At 27.9% G+C, this 21,124-nt stretch overlaps 1 protein-coding gene across 3 annotated transcripts in view; it reads left to right on the top strand.

The window, feature by feature from the left end:
• trx (trithorax) overlaps positions 1–21,124 on the top strand; it is a 135,220-nt gene that overhangs the window by 44,236 nt on the left and 69,860 nt on the right. For 2 of the 3 annotated variants that reach the window (XM_067266959.1, XM_067266957.1), the window contains 3 exons: positions 6,929–7,873; positions 16,820–17,011; positions 17,774–18,023. In XM_067266959.1, coding sequence (XP_067123060.1) covers positions 6,929–7,873; positions 16,820–17,011; positions 17,774–18,023 — 1,387 coding nt within the window. The remainder of the gene's footprint in view (positions 1–6,928; positions 7,874–16,819; positions 17,012–17,773; positions 18,024–21,124) is intronic. The other variant, XM_067266958.1, reaches the window with a different exon arrangement.

Below are 21,124 nucleotides of genomic sequence, written 5' to 3'. Positions count from 1 at the left end.
CAGCTAATATGTTTGATAAACACTCCAAACGATATGCCAAATTCTTGGGTTATGTAAATGCTATAATTAAATATTAAAAATTAATTAATTAATTTCACTAGAGATAGGCAGTTATGTTTCCATCTTGTATTAAATTTAATAATTATAAATAGTTAAATTTTAATTCAGACATTTTTAAAATTTTATTTGGAATCAGTCATTAAATTTAATGACCCAAGAATTTGACATATTGTTTGGCATGTTTATTATATAATGGTTGTTGATGTTTATAAGTAATATGTGTGAACACAAGTTTGGAAAAAAATGTGATCACAAGCGGCGCTAAGATGCTAGCGGAACGAGTGCCAAACACAGATTGATGGAGCATGCCGCATGCGCACAATTTGGGACTTCCTCTCTCCTCATCACTTGTTATGTGAAATATTGCTTGTTAAGTGAGGCAAATTTTTACAATGTCTTTTGCTTGTTATGCGAAATACTCATCATGTGAGGTTACTGTACTATATTAATTGTAGACGAGATATACTATTATGAGATCTTTATGGTTAGAAATTAATAATAAATTATAACTTTTTTATATATCAAGCAGAAAATAATAATTTAAAACTAAAGAATTTTTAGAATGTGCATATCAGAATTTTTATATTGGTATTTTTGTATTCTCTTTAATGTATAAATACATTTTGAAAGATTTAAAAGAAGCAGGAAAATGATTTTAAATAAATGAGAGAAAAATTTTCAGAAGCTGACATTTGAAACCATTAATATTTTCTAGACCAGGGTTCCCAGCTTATTTTTATCATGGAACCTTTTTCGTCTTGTTAATAAAAAATGTTGAAACCCTGCAGATATCAATGAATTAAAGCATACTAGGTAGCCACTTTAAACCAAACACAAAACAAAATAAAACTATTAAACTTTAGTTAAAAATAAAATCAAAATTAATTAAAACTGTAATCAAATCAATTGAAAATTAAAACAATGTTTTATAAACCACTTGTATGATAATATGAGGACTCGATTCAAGACTAGAATAATTACACCTTGTGTCCCAAGTCCTGATTGACACATTCATACATAACTAGACTCAACTAATTTTATTGTGAAACCCCAAATTTTAATTGGCAGAACCATAGGGTTCTGCAGGACATAAGTTGGAAGCTCCTGTTATAGACAATACTATCCAGTTTTAAATATAATGGAATTTAAGTTTTATTTGGTTAAAATAATTAAGCAAAATTTTTTATCAAAAATCATTTCTTCTGGTTCTCAATTCAAAATGGGTTTGTCCTCAATGTCCTTCTTTTCCTACCAGTTTGCTATTTTTCCCTTAAGACTCAAAGGCTTATATGTATATAAGCCTATGTGCTCTTTTCTTCAAATTTCTATTTTCCTATTCATTCTATGAATCCAGTTTTCGTTTCCTATACAGGGTATTTTATTTTAAGTAGTCATCCAAATATCTTGAAAAATGTGCATTATTCAAAAAAATGTTCTGCATCAAGGAAGACACAAAATGGCACTATATGTTTAGTCATAATGGCATTACTACTGCTGAAATGAACATCAACTTCATATTTTCAAATTGAAACCATCATTTTTTATTACATACTCAAATTATACAGAAAAATAAGATATATTTATTTGGAACATTTTGGTCAAATGATGCACCTAGCAGAAGTTGAGTGGTATTTTTTAATTCATCAGTTATGTGCTCACACACATATCTAACAGACCGTGGCAGTCTTGTTTGTGTCATTTATCGTCACTCTTGTCAATTTTCATGTATTATGACATTAGTGTAAGCATGGTACACATTCCTCCTGCTTCTTTAATTTTACTTATGGAACAGTTTAGAGGTTTTTTGAAAGTTTAGAGCAAGTTGATTGATCAATGAATTCCTATAAAACCATGTTTAAGCATAAAGCTATTCACTTGCTGTAGAACAGATATTTTGATGTGATACCATGCATCTGGTATACTTTTTCATACCAATGGAAAATCTTTCTGTTAAATTGTTGATTGTTTGGTAATTTTGACTGATTTTTTATTGGTCCACAGATTTTCTATACTGATAATGGAGTTATAAATGAATACATTTAAAATATGTTAAACGTTTTTAATATAGGGTGTTCATTACATTCTCAAACTAACATTTTGCGTCTCGATTTATATCAACCTTTACAAAATTCAGCTTTCTAATTTTGATTCCAAACATTTAACATTTTGAGTTTTGATTCTTGAAAATCAGGTGCACATTAGATTTGATGATGCATTACAATCAAGAAAATACAATATATTTTATGATACCTTTTTAATCTGTAATTGCTTCTCATACATGTGACCAATAAAATCTGTTCATTATGATTCTGTAAAAAATCTCTTGATTGTCTGTGTATTAGAAAATTGACCAATGGAAGATTTCACCAAAACTCCACATAACATATACCATAGTGTAGAGACCCATCACCATGTGCTATGAATGGTGATTTATGGTAAGATTAAAGATAGGTCCTCAAATTCTTAGAATAGTAGTTCTTTATATGGACTGCTGCTCTAAAAAACACTGCTGACATGGTGCTCATTTAAATGGACTGCTTTACTATCTAGTGCTCTGTTAACAGGAGTCCTGCTAATGTAAAACATAGGAGAAAAAATCAGTAACATGGGGACAGTGCTCTTAAATAAATTGATCCCTTATCCAATGCTCTATTAAATGGACTCAACTGTGTATATTTATAAAAAGATTTGTGAGATTGAATGACTTTTGGAATTCAGAAACAGATTTTTTTTTTTTGTCATAATATATTAGGAGACAAGCAATAGAATGTTAAGAGATGAGCAGCAATGTTATTAAGATGTTGAATAGATATTAGAAAATTTAAATAGTTTGGAATTTAAACATATATATAATATAACAAATACATACATATGAAGAATTTGTAAATTATATAATTTTTGCTAGTGCTATAGACAGTTTTCTATAGTTTTAGTAATAGTTGAGAGATCAAATTTATAGCAATAAAGTATTTTTAATTGAACTTCACATACTTCAAGATTTGTTTAGAAATATCTATCAGATTATTTTATAAAATTAATTTTCAAAATTATTCACAAGCTAAAAAATGTACTATATACAGTATAATTGTCTGAAGTTGTGGAAATTGATTATCGGTTATGGAATCAAACAAAACACTGATCTGAACAATTAATTATTACTTGTGGAATTATGAAAATTGTTAATGATTAAAATTAAACAGTTCTGTTACGCATATCATAAAAGAATAATCTTGGTAAGACCTTTCAATATTTAAAATAATAGTCATTATGAAGTTTATGCACTTTCATTTATCTCAGATATTTAGTCTGGATATGTAGTATTCTAAGAACAACAGTATGGTATGGTTATTAATTTTTTTAATACTGCTTCATATTTGTTTGATTTGAACTCTTTTATGGCATTGGAATGAAGGATTCGTTCCATTATAAAAAGATTGCTATTATGCAAATCTAAAGCTGAGCAAAATTGTACATTTTTTGTGCCACTCAGTAAGTTAAGTTAGGGAAAAATTTCACTAAATATTTTATAACTTTTAATTAATTTGTATTAGAAACATTTATTATCTGTATCTGCTAATTACTGTAAATTTTTGACAGTTCTCTTGAATACAAAAATTTCAACTGATGATAATTTGTAAAATTATTTTTTCATCTTGCAGCATAATTTCTATTATTTTGGTCATTTTTGTAAGGTTAATATTTAAAATCACTGCTCTAAAAATTGTTTTTCTTCAGAAGCATCTAAATAAATTTTTATCATGGTGTACATATAAAATAGAACTAAAGACTATAATTATTCAGATACATTGTATAAGTAAAATTAAATAATTACTTTAAAGGTGATGATATGTTCTGTTATTTTCTTAAGGTCAGTTCACACTGTCAGTGTGAACTGACCTTAATTTTAATTTCTTTTTTCAGTAGTTTAATGTGATCTAATTTGTTATCCATCTGTTAACTTATCTGTTATTGTAATAAATATGCATTTAATAGTAATCTTTAATTAGATTATAGATTATTTTACTTAAATAAGTTAAATACATGTTTAAATATTTGTTTAATGGTTTATATGTATTATTTAAAAATTACATTTAAAAAATATTATTGTTAGATTCACATTTTACAAAAATTTTTAGACATTCTTATACTCTAATAAATGGCTGCTTATTTCAGGAAGTCAACATTTTTATTAAAAGAAGCATTCTTTGCTTTATTCTTCTATTTACAAATGTTTTAACATGTTCTATTTCTTAAATATATATGTTACCGGCCAAACTAGTTTGTCCTACGCGTGTCAGGATATACTAGTTTAGCACAGGTCAATCTAGTTTGGCCTAGGCCGAACTGGTTTATGTACTACAAATAGGTGCCAGTGTAAAAAAAAAATGATTTTGTATAATTCGAAATGCCACCACAGTACACCGCGTAAAAATAAATAAAAGATTAAATATTTTATATGTCACACTAAGATGCACAAATAAGTTCATTTTTAATTTTAGTTTGACTCTAAAAGTTATTTTGGTTTAAAGTGTACCAAGGTAACCTCAATGGTGGAGCTTCCGACTGTTCATGCTCTGGACAGACTCCTCCTGGAGGGGAGCCGCTGGCAGGCTGCCCAGTGTTTAACATCACTAGTTATTGATTCAAGGTAGTTTTTGAATAAAGGAAAAAAAAGGAAACATTTACTAAAAATGTAGTTAACCTAACCAAACCAACCTAACCGAAGTGCCGCCATTGGGGTTACCTAGGTACACTTTAATTGTTATTTTTATTATTTCATTTGAATTTTTGAAAATATTTTTGTACCTTTATATTTATAAACCTTTAAAAGTGCATGGCTTAATTAAAAAAAATACAAACTGATAAGCACTGATTAGCTTATTTTTATTTTATAGTTTTGTATCACTTCTAATCAATACTGTTTTTTATAATTAAGTAGACTATGTTTGAATAAATATTGTTCATCTAATTTGATTGCCTTTTAATTTTATTTTAACCATTAATATACTTGAATAATAATTCTAAATCAGTTTGGCCTAGGCCAAACTAGATTGTCCTAAGCTAAACTAGTATATCCTGACATGCATAGGACAAACTAGTTTGGCCTGAAATCGGGTTTGGCTGGTAACATACATATAGAATTAATTTTAATGTATTTTTCATGTATAGAAATAAAAATTTAATTATTATTATTATTATTGCTAGAAATATTTCTATATTTTTTATTTGTTTATGTATATATAAGCAATCAACCAACCCAATTTATTAAGTTAAGCCAAATATCAAATTAAATTATTAGTTCAGAGCTTGGTAAATTCTGCAAATAAATATTTGGTTTAATTTTAATTTCTTTTTTCAGTAGTTTAATGTGATCTAATTTGTTATCCATCTGTTATCATTTATAAAAAAATCTTTCTTTCGAGTAAATATATTTTTCCATTTTAAAACTAAATCGTTTTATACATACCATGTTCATTACATTATATATCATCCTTATACAAGATTTAAATGAGAAGATGTTTCACAAATCAGGTGCAGATTCACTGGTCAAAGTGATGATATTTGCTTATTAAACTTTTGGTTGGAAACAAGCAGAAGAAAGCTGTAAAACTTTTGCTTTGTAAATATTTACTTACAATGTTAATGAAAAACTACAATGTAGTCAGAAGGATGAATAGCAGCAACAGCTAATGTGCATACATTAGAGAACTTCCATTTATCTTTTAAAGAATTCAGCAGAATATCAACAGGTTCATGTTATGTAACAAAGTCACTGGTGTCCTGACACAGAAGATGCACTTTGATCATCTTCTGTGTCATTGTACAGGGCATTACAGCATCAATCAATGAATATTCAGCAATAAACCAACCTATATTTTTCTAACAGACATAGCCATACAAATAACAGTACAAAGCAAAAATTCACAGCTTCCATTTCTCACAGGACATGTTTCTAGCCATAAGTATAATAAAGCAAACATCACTTTGGATCACTGAACCTGCTCCCAATCTGTGAAACATTATTTTATTTACAGCCTGTATAATATACTAGATGCAAAGAAATTTTCAAAACACAGTGGGAAAATTATTGAATACATAGAAAACACTTAAATATATAGGTAAAAATTAAGTGCTAACAATCTGTTTGGTATACTCTTTTATCATCATAAATTGCAATCATTTAAACAAAAAACAAAATTGAAGAACGAACTAACTTAAGTTTTTATCCTCAAAAATATGTATTTTTCAAAGTTAATATATTTGCACAATGAAGTGCTTACCTTAAGAAATAAACTAATATATTCTTTATTTTACATTATTTGTGACAATTTAATTGGCCTTCATGTTTTACCATCACAGATTTAAACATTGTAGTTTATTATTATTATGCATTTTGTCAAAATATTGTTTGATTAAAATACTTATTACGAGAACTCAAATATGATTTAAGAGTTTATCCTGCAAGCTATTACTTATTTTGAAGCTGATGAGATGGATTGAAACTGATAATTAAGCAAAATGGAATAATAATTGAAAATTAAGTTACTTCTGAACATACATTTATAAAATCTGCTTTATTTTTAGTCTTATAATGCATCCTTGAATTGTATGTTCTTTAGTTATAGTGTTTAGAAATCTGATTATGTATCGTAGCTTTGAACATAAGTTTTATTATAAAATATTTTTGAGATATTATTTTATATTTGATTATATTAAGTACACATTTAATTAGATTGGTTATAATTAAAATATTATAAATTAATATTTGTAAGATAAAAACAATTATTTTATTTAGATACTATATTAAAAGTATAATTCTTTGATTATTTAAATTAAATATGATTTTAAAATAATACTTTATTTTCAGATAAAGAAATTAGTTCAACTGAATCTAGTCAAGAAATTCAGAAAAGTACTAAAAGCTGTGAAAATTTGATCCAGAATTCTTTTAATAAGTTAACCTCAGGTATAAGTGAGCAATTAGAAACTAAAGATATTAAACTATGTAAGCCTACATGTAATTTTGAATTTGAAGATTCTACTGATATTGAAATTGAACTTGATGAATCTTTGATTTCTGAGCTTGAAAAAATATGCGATGAAACAAGCAACAAAATTAATCTAGCCGACGGCGAAAGATATTCGGATAAACTTTCTCTAACATTTGACGTTAAACTTAACGAGATTCCTTCATTAAAAACTGATAATATAAGCAACTCTGAAAATTTAAATTCCAATAAGTTAAATTTATGTGGTGATGAAATTTTTGATCAGAAAACTCTATTAAATGTTGATAAAACTGATTTAACTTACACTGCTCAAGTTGACCCTGAGTCATCTAATAAAGTTAATAACTCTGAAACTTTAAATAAAACCATAAATGAAAATAAGGAAATATCATTGGATGATGATGATGATGATGATAAAATTAGTAAAAGTGAACATTTGAATAACATTGAGAATTCATCCATAGATTTTATGTCTGATATATTATTCAAAACACAGTTACCAGTTGCTGAATTGACTAATAATTTAGATTTCAATTTAGAACAGACAAATCAAGAAAAAAATGCAGAAAGCAATATTCCATCGATACCAGATAGCAAACAACTTGATGATGGCAAAACTTCAGATTCCAAAAAATTGCTGCTTACAAGAAAACATTATCGTTCTTTGAAAAGGAAAGATTCAAACACTCCTTCCTTATCTAAGACTTTATTAAACAAGAAAAGGTTAAAGAAGCAAAATGAAGCAGATGATAAATTTATTAAATCAAGAAAAAATTCAAGTGGAACAGATGATGAATTGAAAAGTAAGAATTTACTTTTAAATTTATATTAATTTTTAAAATATTTTAATTATTTTTTTAATGCATTGCTCAGATTTTGGAACTTGTAGTAGTAGTAACTTCAAATTTATAGAATTTATCATTAGAATTAGTAATTAGTAAATCTTTACTGAACAAAACAGCTTCAGGTTTATATCTATCTATTAATTTTTTAAAAGCATGTAATTGTCTAATTAATATTTTATAATGTTCTATAGAAAATATAGCTAAAGATGAACAATATATTTTTATGGGATTTAATAAATTTCTAAAATGTATAAAACATTTAAATAGAATATTAATAGTTTAAAATTTTGTTTGTTAGTAGATATTACTGCTAAGTGGTGATGGAAGTTTAGTAAAATTTACTCTTTACTAAGGCAATTGTTTTTTTTTTATCCATTAAAAAATGATAAAACTTTGCCGAAATGACTAAATTGTTATATTTAAGTGTGTAGGATGCGTTAGATTGTTTTTCAAAAGAAATACACCAGGTCCTCGCTTAACATCATTACATTATAACATCATTGAGGAATGATTACAAGTGCATTTGTAATCATTTACAATTATTGTTATCAAATTTTTTATAAACAGTAAAATTGATTGTAAGAGGTAGAAAATACATGCCAGGAATTACAAACATGATTTAATTAGAATAATATCAATCAAATTATATGTTGTTTATATCATTTAATTTATGGTAAAATTAGTTTTGTTACATGTCTTTTTGCTTAGCATTGCCATTTTTAAGAACTTATTGACAACATTAAGTAAGGACTTTTAGTATTTCTGTATTAAAAGAACCATATTTCATTTCAGCCTAATATATTAATGGTTTAATGCAGCAGTAGTCAAACTGTTTTACAGAAGTTTGGAATTCTGCAAGAAATTTATATTTAGGCTTTATAGGCTTTCACAAGCAGTAATGAAAATATCCTGTGAAATGCTAAAATTGTAATTTTAAACAGTACAAAAAAAAAACATTGCCATTATGGGTAAATTTATAATGCACTAAGGTTTAATATTTAAAATTTTAAAATAAGTATTTTGGTTTATAAAATTATTTGTATTTAATTTTATTCTGTCAAAAAATCATTTTTATCATGAGGTGCCACAAAAATCAAATTTTGTGAAGAGTTCTTTGATATATATATAAATTATCATTCATATTATAAATTATAAAGAAAAATATAAGCATATAAAATTTATTGTTTAATTTTGTATATTACAGTAAAAGCTCGATATAATGGACCACATGCTATTACGGACATCTGATGTTGGTCCAGCCAAAAGTATAGGAAAATTATAAGAAAACTCATTTGATATAACAGACTCCCACTACTATTCAGCTCCCACAGACCACTGTTGTTCTTTTATTATGAATGTTTTAGTTGCTGTTTTATTTTGTCACAGTCATAATTTTATTTACTTTACTTTTAAAAAGTAAATACAAAAATAATATAAAATTTATTTAATTATTTTTAGTCATAGATTTTCACATTAGGTTTTGTTTTGTTTTCTGATGACCAACTATTATTCATCTTTGGTTTTTTTTTTTTTTTTTTTGAGTGACAAGTCCTGGATTTGTTGTGTAAAGCAAAAACCATAGATTATAAAAGTAAATTAAAAGACTTAACACAAAAAATAGATATAATTTATCAGATTGAAGATAGGAAATCTCGAGCTAAAGTTAGTAAAGAAATGTCTCTGAGTAAGCAGACAATTTCAGATATTTAGAAAGTAAGAGAAAAAACTACAACAGGGTTTTCTTAAAACAATTCTTAAAAATATTGTAAAAAAGAAAAGAATAAAAATATTGTTTTTATAAATTTAATAAAAATCTTGCTTATATACTCTGCAACTGAAATTTTATTCCCTGAATAATTGTCTACAATATTAATATACTGTAGTGGATAAGTCAATTTTACTACAAACAGTAGAGTCCCCTTATGTTTGCAGTAACAGATCTGAAACAAGGTAAAAATACATTGATTTGACAACTGGACTTGGAGAAAACATCTGAGCATTGTAGATATTTTCTCTAGATCCATTGAGATCCATTCTAATGTAATTCTACTGTATAGTAATGGACTTTTAGATATATTGGATAGCCTGTAATAATGAGTAATTATGATAAAACAAACTTTTGTTTATAACAGACTAATTTCTTTAGTCTCTTGGTGGTCTGTTATATCAAGCTTTTACTGTATAATGTTTTTGCATTATAACATACAAAATTTTAAAAAATTGATATACATTAACCATTGAAATATACAATATTTCATATTCATATATCACAGTTTATTGTGGTAATATCTATGCATTTATGCCAAATGACATAGGATTTATTTGTCATAGAGACTGGTAAAAGTCGCTTATGTGAAGTGTAAATCAATGATAATGCATTAAGTTTTAAGGTTTCTGGATCTATGGACTTGGTTTAATTATTATTCTAAGATTTAAATTTATAATTCTAGTTGCTTTTGAAGAACAAATTATTTTACTTTCCATCTTATAAGTGTTTTTTAAGCATGAAAAACTTAAACTCTAGTGGTCAACTTATATGGTGGGTATAAAATGTAAACCTTCATCATAAATTGATAAGTGGAAATAAATACAATGCTCCTAACAATTGCTGTGCCATAACTACACTAAGTTATCACAAATACTCCAACTAAAAATATGTTTGGTGAATTTACCTAACTTAACATAAAAATTTATTTACACTGAATTTTTGTTATATTAACATTACATCATATGCTGCTCTCAACAACTGTATGAACCATATCTCACTGATACAAATGAAAGAACATAAGTAAAGATTTATTTATACTAGATAACTTTTTCAACTCTGAAGTAAGTTGTTATGATTATTACAGTTTACTAAATTCAAAATTTTATTACTTTTGCTACTTTATCTGTTAAAAAAAGTTAATTTTTTCTTATGCAAGCTATAAAAGTAATAGCATTTGCTTTTTTATTGTTTTTTCCCCTCTCTTTCTCTCTTCCATTTTAATGACTGATATAAGTGCATGAATCACTGCCAAATTGATGTATAAAGTGCCAAGATACATTGGATTCTGTAACATTTATGTTGTTCATAATGCATTCATGAAAGGGCTAGATGAATTTGGGGAACATGTGTCAAATATTGTGCTGGCTGCATAAGATTTGTTCTATGGTTTGCCTTCAAGATGGGAAGATTGAAAAAATACAGGAGGAAAAGAATCCATATCACAGATTATAAAGTATGTACTTTAAGGTGGCTGATCTGGTATCTGCACAACTAGGTAGCTGGAGTAATGGGATGCTTTTTATAAATACATTTTGAGATTTGTACCTCTATAACAACTGAAGATCATGTTAAGTGCAAACTATGCAAACAATTTCAGTTCATTTGAAATCTTCAAGTTTTAAGGCAGAAGTTCAGTTTATTTCCTATTGCCAAAGTATTTTCTTGATTCACTGGCTTTCTCTAGCATGGAGAACCACTGGTCCATATCTTTTATGATAAATTCAAAAAACTTTCTTGTTCTTATACAATGAGTTTGTAAGCCGGAAGTATTGAAGAACATGAACTTCATGAATGAACTTACTCTATTGTCGTTTTTGCTTTGACTAATCTTTTGCTTGCTAGTGATGAGATCATAAACATTAAAGTTGTTTCTTTGCACAAAGACCATGAGAAAAAAATTGGCTGGAATTTTTGAAAGAAGTTCAGCAACTTTACATTTCTAATTGCAAACACTGATAAAATCAGAAAGTACAAAAAAATTTCAGATGCTTGAGTCCTTCAGAAGAATATCTGAATCTAGTTGCCATGACATTACAAACATTGCTCAAAAAAACTTTATTTGAAACACCTGTTGCTGTTGAACTACAAGATGAATGATAGTTACAAAGTGAAGAGAGTAGTCTCTAGCACAGAAAAAAATGGTAAGTCTGTGAGAATAGAACATTACTAGAGAGAGAGAGAGAGAGATTCACCATTAAGATTGTTGACAACAGTGGGAAATATTTGAACATTGAAAAAGTAGTAAAGGCTTGCCTGTCTCTGTTGAATAGGATTATTAATGTAGAAAGAGGATTTTTTGAAGTCAGTAAGGATTCTGACAGGAAACAAAGGTTGTTGATGTGGGTGCTCATTGTGGGACAACACACAAACAATTATGTTAAAATGTTGGAGGAAATCTGAAACAATTCCCATTAGAAAAGAGCTCTTGCCTCTTGCACACAGTATTAATTCCAGCTGCAATGTCTGTTTAGAGAAGGAATGTAAAAGAAAATAGAAAGAGGAAAGAAGAGAGAAATAAGAGAATGGTGTCCACAAAGTAAAAGAACAGTTGCTTGATTTGCATAAGCGGAAAGAAAGCATACAGAAGTTGGACGAGGTACTAGAAGAAAAAGGCTAAATGCTTTTGAATGAGATTACTATAAAGCAGAAGAAAGCCTTGAAAGAAAGTGATTTATCAGAAGTGAGAATAGCTCGGGCAATGCTGGAAACGTCTAAAGCAGTACAGGGTAAAGTTGATCTTTTGAGAAAGGAAGTTGAGAAGCTAGAGTGATAACTAAATCATTAGTAACATTTTTTTTTTCTTGCAAAATACCAAAGAATGACTAAAATGTTTGTACTTATGTTTGATTAAAAAGTTTTCATTATGTTCAATTTAACATTAAATGAAAACTATAGCTTATTATTCAGTTCACAAATAAAATTTTCTTTTAATAACCTTTATATGTTAAATGTTTCTAAGAAAGATCTAACACCTGTCTCTTATTAAACAATTGATTAAAAAAATTAATTTCTGTATAAAACACTCCCTTTCCCTAAATATGGTTATTTTTAAGGTCTTGAGAAAGTACTAATAGATATTTTTAATTATTATAACTAGATTAAGTGACAAAAAGTTTACTTAAAAATATCTTCTAGTTTGAAAAGAAAGGTTACTTTTTTTCAATTTATAAAAAGTTTTTTTTTTCAGTATAAACCCTGCTTGTACAGTGTTGTACTATCACATATGTATAGTGGTCCTATCATGATACTTTCCTGTATAGTAATATTTTATTGGAGATATTGATTTTTCCTTGAATGTATTTATTGGTAGGCACAATAGAGTTCTAACTAAGTAATTTACTGAACATTTTTAGTTTACCTTTGGTGTCCTACATAGATTCCATTTCTTATATCTCTTTAGTATGAGCTAAACCAGGACATCGCATGACTTGCTTGTCATATCGCAATAGAATTGAGCTGGAGCCAGAAAGAAAGAAGCGATCCTCGCACCCGTTAGGCACAGAAGAGGCAATCCTTGTACACTACCTGACAGGTGCAGAGAGGTGAACTTTGCACTTGCCATTATAAAAGAGGCTGCTATCCTTGCACCTGCACAGGAGACACAATTCTTGCACTGGTTGGGTATGGAAAGACAATCCAAGAACAAAGCAGTCGATGGCAATGGCTTTGTTCTTGTGTTTGGTTCATTTTTCACACATATTGTCTGTTAGGCATACATAACACTGTTTTTATTTTTGACCCCTAGGCCTAAATTCTGATAGGTGCACTCATCTCACAGAGACCATGAACATTGTCACTGTAATACTTTTGTATATCGAAAATGAAGTCATGGACTCTTATTTTTACTTTCCTGGCTCTGTTATAAATAACAGGGAAAAAGTATGGCAAACAGGCAAAAAATAACCCCCCCCAAGATTTTTACATTTTTGAATTCAGGACTTTGAAATGTCAAGATGTGCAAAAACATTCAGAGTTAGATGTAACCAGTGGTGATATTCGAAATATTTAACAAGGGGTTCGCTAGCAGAAAATTTTTCCCTGACAATCACCGACAAATGAAATGGAAGTTTTGAATAGAAATAAATACAACACCTTTTCTTGCAACCGTATATCTAACAATCAGTGGTGTACTTGGAACGTAACGAGCCATGGGTAAAGGGCAGGTTACGATAATATTTTAGGGCTGTCAACTTTTTTTTTTAGGCAGGGATAATCTTTACCGCAAAATTGCACTTCTCGAAATACACACGTGTACAGATACATTATACTTTTTCTTTCGCTGTGCATAGCCCGACACATCTTCCACAGCCATCTTGTATTATCTCGCGCACGTGGCATTCTGGGATCTCTCTTATGACTGGATCTACTTTCAAGAACTCTCTTGAATCGATCGCGATTAAACCTCGATTGAAACGGTCGAGAGAGATCGCACCAAGACATACTCCCTGACCTTGCTCACAATCTAGATTGAAATGCTCGGTACGAACAAGGTATAAGGCTCTAGTTTAATAGTATTACAGAGTATAATACGCATATTTTAATATATTTTTTTTAAAAAAACAAACCCACTGAGAAATGTTCCGTGTGTTTAACGAGGTTTGGGAAACTGAAAATTTTAACAACGGGTTCGGCCGAACCTGTGCAAACCCGCCGAATATCACCACTGGATGTAACACTAACATATAGATGTTAGTGTGTGTGTACATGGCACAGTTTTGTTTACCCCCTTTGAAGCTTAATAATGCCTGTGCTTTCGAAAATTTCTGAAATTTTGCAGGAAGTTTTGTGCATTAGAAAGATTCATGCAATTAAATTTTGGTGATAAAATGTAAACAGTTTTTTTAATGAAATATCATAACAGATAGGGCCACCAGAATTTTAAATGTTGCAGGGAAAGTTAAGCAATTCATTGCTGGTTTTTATTAGTGATGTAATGAATATTCGGTTATTACCCGGTATTTGGCCTATTTTTCACTATTCGGCCGAATACCGAATATTTAAATCACTATTCGGCCGAATACCGAATATTTAATTACTATTCGGCTGAATACCGAATACCTAAAAACAGGAGTAAGAAATAACAAAAACACAAAAAAATTAATCATTTTTGTAACTTTTATTAATGCTGAACATTAAACTATAATTATTAAAGTTAATAAGAAATAGCATCTAACTCTAGTATTAAATTATTTCGTAGTTAAATAATAATATAGCCCGATATGGCATTGATGGTGTGTAGGTTAGAATGTATTGGGCATTAATGTTATTGTTTAGTTAATTATGTTATATTCGTATTCGCATATATTTTAATATTTATACGATATTTTAAAATGAGTTACGAAACGTTTTATTGGAACTTATCGTATTTAATGAAAGAATTATTTATCTATTTCTAGAAGATGAGTAACTAATATATAATTTATTTTATATAAAAAGCAAAGAATGAGCATTTTTCATTATATACAAAAGATAACATTTGAAATCATGTTAATTTTAAAAATATTGACAAAAACAATAGCAACAAAATATCACAAAACTTCACAAATAGAAACTCCCCAATAATATATTTGAACCGTTTCACAACTGGGGAGAAACTAGACCATATTATGTCACCACTAAAGTATATCCTTAGTAGTGTACTATTCAGTCTACAAATACGTAGTAAAAACAAAATTTTAGTGTTTAATTAAAGAGTTAAAATGATCGATTGCAAATAAAAGAACTTGGTATTTGGATGTAAGTTATAACTTACATCCAAATACCAACAACTGCCGAATCGTATCGGGCTATTTACAGCTATTACATAAATTATAAACCAATTTGACACTAGAGGTAGACGTTAGGCTCCATCTCATATTAAGTTTAATAATTATAATTTAATTAATTAATTTAAATAATTTAGACCTAATGGAAGAAAAAATCGTAGTGACAGCGGGCCAATAGAGAGCAGGGTGCGCGATCCTTGCATAATGAGGTTTGCGCGCTAATTTTTATATGTGCGTTAATCAAGCCGAATAGTTTGGCCGAATATTCGGCCATTTGGCAATGCTCCTGGCCGAATATTCGGTATTCGGCCACGCTCCTAGCTGAATATTCGGTATTCGGTTGAGGCCGAATATACTATTCGTTACATCACTAGTTTTTATACATTTAAATGGATCCACATTACATTTCTAGATTCCTCATCTCAATTAATGGAAAATGGCAAAGTTTTGTCAAAATCAATCTATTAAATTTTGAGAACAAACTTGATTCTATAAGCCCATCCAAGATGTGCTAGTGACTGTGAAACATCAATTGACAAAGTTGTGCAATATTGCTTTGTTGTACATGCTTGTGAAACTACCTTATATCTCAAAAATGAAATCAAAGACCTCCATTTTTTTATTGCATTTTTGGATTCTGCATCACAATTAATGGAAAATGGCAAAGTTTAATCAAAATTGATTGAATGGATTTTTAGAACAAACAATTCTGTAAGCCCCATAGCTAACACTGCTTCAATAAATTCAGCTACTCAAAACTGGGTATAGGATAATAAACATTGCATATCTTTGTAGTTTCTTCTTGCTGGATATTTTGAATATTATTCTTATGAAGACTTTTGAATATTATTCTTTGTATTTTAAAATACTTACTTTCTGAAAATGAAATTCTCTGTGAATTTTAAAAATACATTAATATTTCAGTTTATTTTAATTAATAATGTTTATTTATCAAATTTAATTTATATTTCTTATTTTACACATTTTTAATAAGAATAGGTCAGAAAGTTCTGTTAATCTCTCTAACAATTACTCAATTCATATTCAATCAAATAGAATTTTAAGTTATGTAGTTTAAAATTTTGATCATAATGTTTACATTTTAATCATAATTTAATTGTTGAACTGAAACATGGTATAAAGTTTTAGATTGAATTAAATACAGAAAAATTAAAAAAGATTGCAGAGGATTTCTTAAAAATTACAGAAAAGTAATTTAGCGACCTATTAAAATCAGTCTTTGTGTATTTGTAAGTGAATGTAATTGAATTCATGTTTATGTAATAATGATACTTAATGAATTTATTAAATAATCAGAGAGCATTACTGTATTTCTGATTTAAATTGTTTTCTTATTTATTACATCTGCAGCTAATGATAACTACACTTCTGATGTAGAGATTCAAAGTAAAAATGGTCCACGTATTAAACATGTATGTAGGAGAGCATCTGTTGTATTTGGTTATCCTCTTGCTTCATTTGAAAAATCTTCAAAGGAAGATGATTTTAATTTGAGTGCATTGCCAAAAGAAGAAAAACAGAAAATTCTTGAAAATGATGCCAGTATGTATAAACAGATCATAAATTTTTAATTCCGTCTTTAAAAATTCTTTACGATAAATGCCTTAATCTTACAACAATCAAAAACACAATTATTCATAATATATAAAAGGTAAAACATTTATTTTGCTTAAACATTTTTGAAGTTCGTAACTCCATTTCTAAAAATACACTAAAAGTTTTATTTAAATGAAATATTATAAGAAATATATAGATGCTTTTTTTATTAAGCATCTATATATAGAATATAACAATTAATTTTAAAAAATATTTGTAAACTTTGTTCTATTCTTATTTTAATTAATGGATAAATTTGTTTCTGAATATGGAATTGTAAATTTTGAAATACTGTTTGATTTCTACTAATTTTGATAAAAACATGAAGTTAATCCAAAATTTCAATCTTAAGTTCTGCTTATAAATTTGAAGTAGAATTTGAGTTCTTCTTCAAATTCAAACATAATTTTTATTAAAAACTGCTTTAGTTAATCAAAAATAGGTATTAAATATAACAATAGCCAATTTAAAATGTTTGGCAATCTTTAATTTTTTTTAATTTTTGCACATTTATTTATTTATTTATTTTTTTACTTTACTGAAAATTTTTCATAGCTGAAAATAAGTATTTAAAATGTTTATTTTCATTTATATTTTTTCTCTTTAAAATAATTTAGTTAATATAAAATTTTATTTTTATACAGTTTTAAAATGTGGACATTATTATTGTTCTATATGTTACTAAATAGAAATGTCTTTTTCTTTAAGATTCTCTTGATATAGATGATCTTCCAGTGGATGAACTAATAAGAAGAGCATCGGAAAAAGATACAAAAGACATTATAATCATTCGAAAGTCAGAAAAACAAGATAATCTTAATAAATCACCAAGTACTTACGTAAAGAATGGGTTAAAAAGTCCCAACTCCAAAGAAAACAGTGTACGAATTAGAAAAGTCCGTTGTAAGCGTTGTGAAGGTTGCAAGGCTGTTGATTGTGAAAAATGTGTCTTCTGTCTGTGAGTATATACCTGTAAATTAAATTACAGAATAAACAAAAAATACTTAATAAATTTTTTATTACTGATTTCATTGGAAAAGTGCATATTATAAATTTTCTGTATAGAATTTGAAAAATATTTTAAAAATAAATGATTTGTCAAAATTATAGGGAGTTAAACAAATATTTCAGTTCGTATAATTCTCTGCTAACATTGTATTTTTATTCTGATCTGACCTTTTACAGTTTTTATGAAAGTTGATAATATTTATTTCACTTCAATTTATTAAATAAGTATCAATAACATGGATATTAGTTATATTGTTAAAGTTAGCTTACTTAATTTTACAAAACAGCACAAAATGCTTAAAAGTAATATGCCATTTTTTCAGAAATTTACTAATAATTTTTTGGTTATTATTTAAAACTGTTGATAATATCTGTTTCTAATGAAATACCAAGGATTGCCTTAAAAATCGGGCTATAAATTGGCTAATTAAATGATTGATATAAAGTAATTTGTTACTAGAGGTAGACATTAGGTGCCATCTCTTATCTAAGTTAATAATTATAATTTAAGTAAATATTAAATAAATTTAGAACATTCTGGAATAAAAGAACTGACCCTGGGCAGGGCTTGAACTTGCAACCTCTGCTTGCCGTGCGGTGCGCTTGCCAGTTACGCCACCGGACCCCAAGCGAGTCTTCACTTCCAGAAATATATTAATTTAGATATAACCTTACTTGGTTAAATACGGTACTGGCTGGGGACGACTTCTATTTTCACAGTCTAAGAACAACTCCACATCGGCACTCAGCCAGCTAATGTACTACCTGGCGAGGTATAAATATAATATAAATAAACATCACTAAGCCCAATAAGTACATAATGAAATACTAACGATCACCTTAAAGTGGAGGTTGCGGGTTCAAGCCACGCCCCAGGTCAGTTCTTTTATTCCAGAAGGTTCTAAATTTATTTAATATTTACTTAAATTATAATTAACTTAGATAAGAGATGGCACCTAATGTCTACCTCTAGTAACAAATTATTTTATATCAATCATTTAATTAGCCAATTTATAGCCTGATTTTTAAGGCGATCGTTGGTGTTTCATTATATACTCATCGGGCTTAGTGATGTTTATTTATATTAAATATCTGTTCCTCTCATTTGACATCATCATTTTGAACATGTATTGCTGGAAGCACACCTGTAAAATGTTTAAAAACTTCTACAAAAACAATACTGCATTAAGTGGCAAATTTAATTAAATTATGAAGCAATGAAAATGTCTAGTTTGCTTTAATATATATTGTAAGCTACAAGATTTTAGAAGAAAGAACATAAAAAATATTTGAAATAGTAATTTTCAATATAATTTCAAATTGAATATTTATTTCAAAAATATCAGATAACCATTTACAAATTTTCATACTATCATAACATAAAATTCATTTTAATATCTTTAAAACAAAATTTAACTTGAAAAATATAACTATATAAGGGTGATTCAAGACTTCTGTGACAAACTTTGCAGCATGATAGATCTCACAGAGAGAAACATTTCATGTGCAGTAACTCATGTTTGTTGACATGTTCTTTAGGAGCTACACAATCCCTATCAGAAGTATATTGTGCATCAGTGTGGTACCATAAGTGTTAATGTTCCAAAATTGGAATGTAAAAAAGAACAATGATGTATTACAAAAATCAAGAAAAATTCAAAACTTAAATACAGTCAAACCTGTCGTTAAAATTTCTTCAGCTGCTTGAATTTTTTGCAAAAATTAATAAACAAACACACTAAAAATTAATGTAAATTAATCTGTATATAGCGGAACCTGTCTAATGCAAAAACAAAGGAAAATCAAGCCATATAATGGAAAACTTGGTATCTTTATCCAATTTAACACAAATTTAACAAGAAATTTACAAGCCTAGCATATGTAAAAAAGTCAAAAATACACATATGCAATACAGAGTAGCAAAATATGAGTATTGTATTACGGTAATTTTATTGGGATTTGAACAGAAAGTTTTTGCATATTTTTATTAACAGCTGTTTACTTAACATAAATATGTTATGTAATTATAAGTTGTGAAATTTAACACATTATTCCTGATGTAAGATTGTATTCTTTGTTTTGAAGCTTATTTTAAACTTTTTTACATCACATTTCATTTGAATAAAATTAAGTCAAAATGTCTGCAGATAAAATGCACATTGGACATATTGTGCATGCTTTTTAAGTTTTGTAAAGGATATCATGCTATACAAACAGTAAAAAATACTCGTACTGTTTATGTGGAAGATGCTTCTAAACTTCAAATGTCTCAAATGTGGTTTTGAAAGTTTAGTTTGGGAAATTTTGAGCTAAAGGATACAAAATGTACAGGCTCCCAAAAGCTGTTGAAGAGAAATTGAGGGAAGAAATTGTTAAGGATTGGCAAATAACAACTTGTGAATTTGCATCAAATCTTAGTGTGTATTGTTGAAACACTTCATCCACTTGAAATGGTTGTAAAACATTGCTGATGATTGTGTTCAGCACGCAGTTTGTTTTTTTTCACTTATAAAGAAAACGAACTGAATTGAGTATAATTTTGTCTGATGAACGTAGGCAGCTGTAAGCTTTTATTAAATTCCTACTATTAGTTCACACTCTTCCTATATATATTTATATAACTTGTTCAAATTTTCAATCGTTAACAAAATACTTTTTATTCATCCACTCAAGTTCAAATACATTTTTTTAAACTTGTAGTGGATGACACTTGATGTTAATACAATTTTTTCAAATATTAATTTGTTAATTAAATTTAATTAATTAATTTTAGTTTTATATGGGAGAAAAAAATTTCTCTTATATAAGATATTTAGCATATGTATATACATATTTATATTAATTGTAATTATTTAATAAAAAGTAACTATAGTCTATTTATTCTAACTTGGCAGCTACTGTAAACAAAGATTTTGTCGTATTAATCCGCCGGAGATTTTTATTGGTCAAATCACAATCGGAAGTGGCTAGACACGTGTTGACTAGTTAAGCCCCATTCTCTGCACGTGTTAAAGTAGGTCAGAGTGGTCACAACAATTTAAAAATTACCGA

This window comes from Centruroides vittatus, unplaced genomic scaffold, assembly GCF_030686945.1.
Source record: "Centruroides vittatus isolate TY-2023 unplaced genomic scaffold, ASM3068694v2 contig_290, whole genome shotgun sequence".
In the NCBI taxonomy this organism is placed as follows: domain Eukaryota; kingdom Metazoa; phylum Arthropoda; class Arachnida; order Scorpiones; family Buthidae; genus Centruroides; species Centruroides vittatus.
Note: the sequence above shows the minus strand (reverse complement) of the source record. Positions and strands in the feature narration are given on the sequence as shown.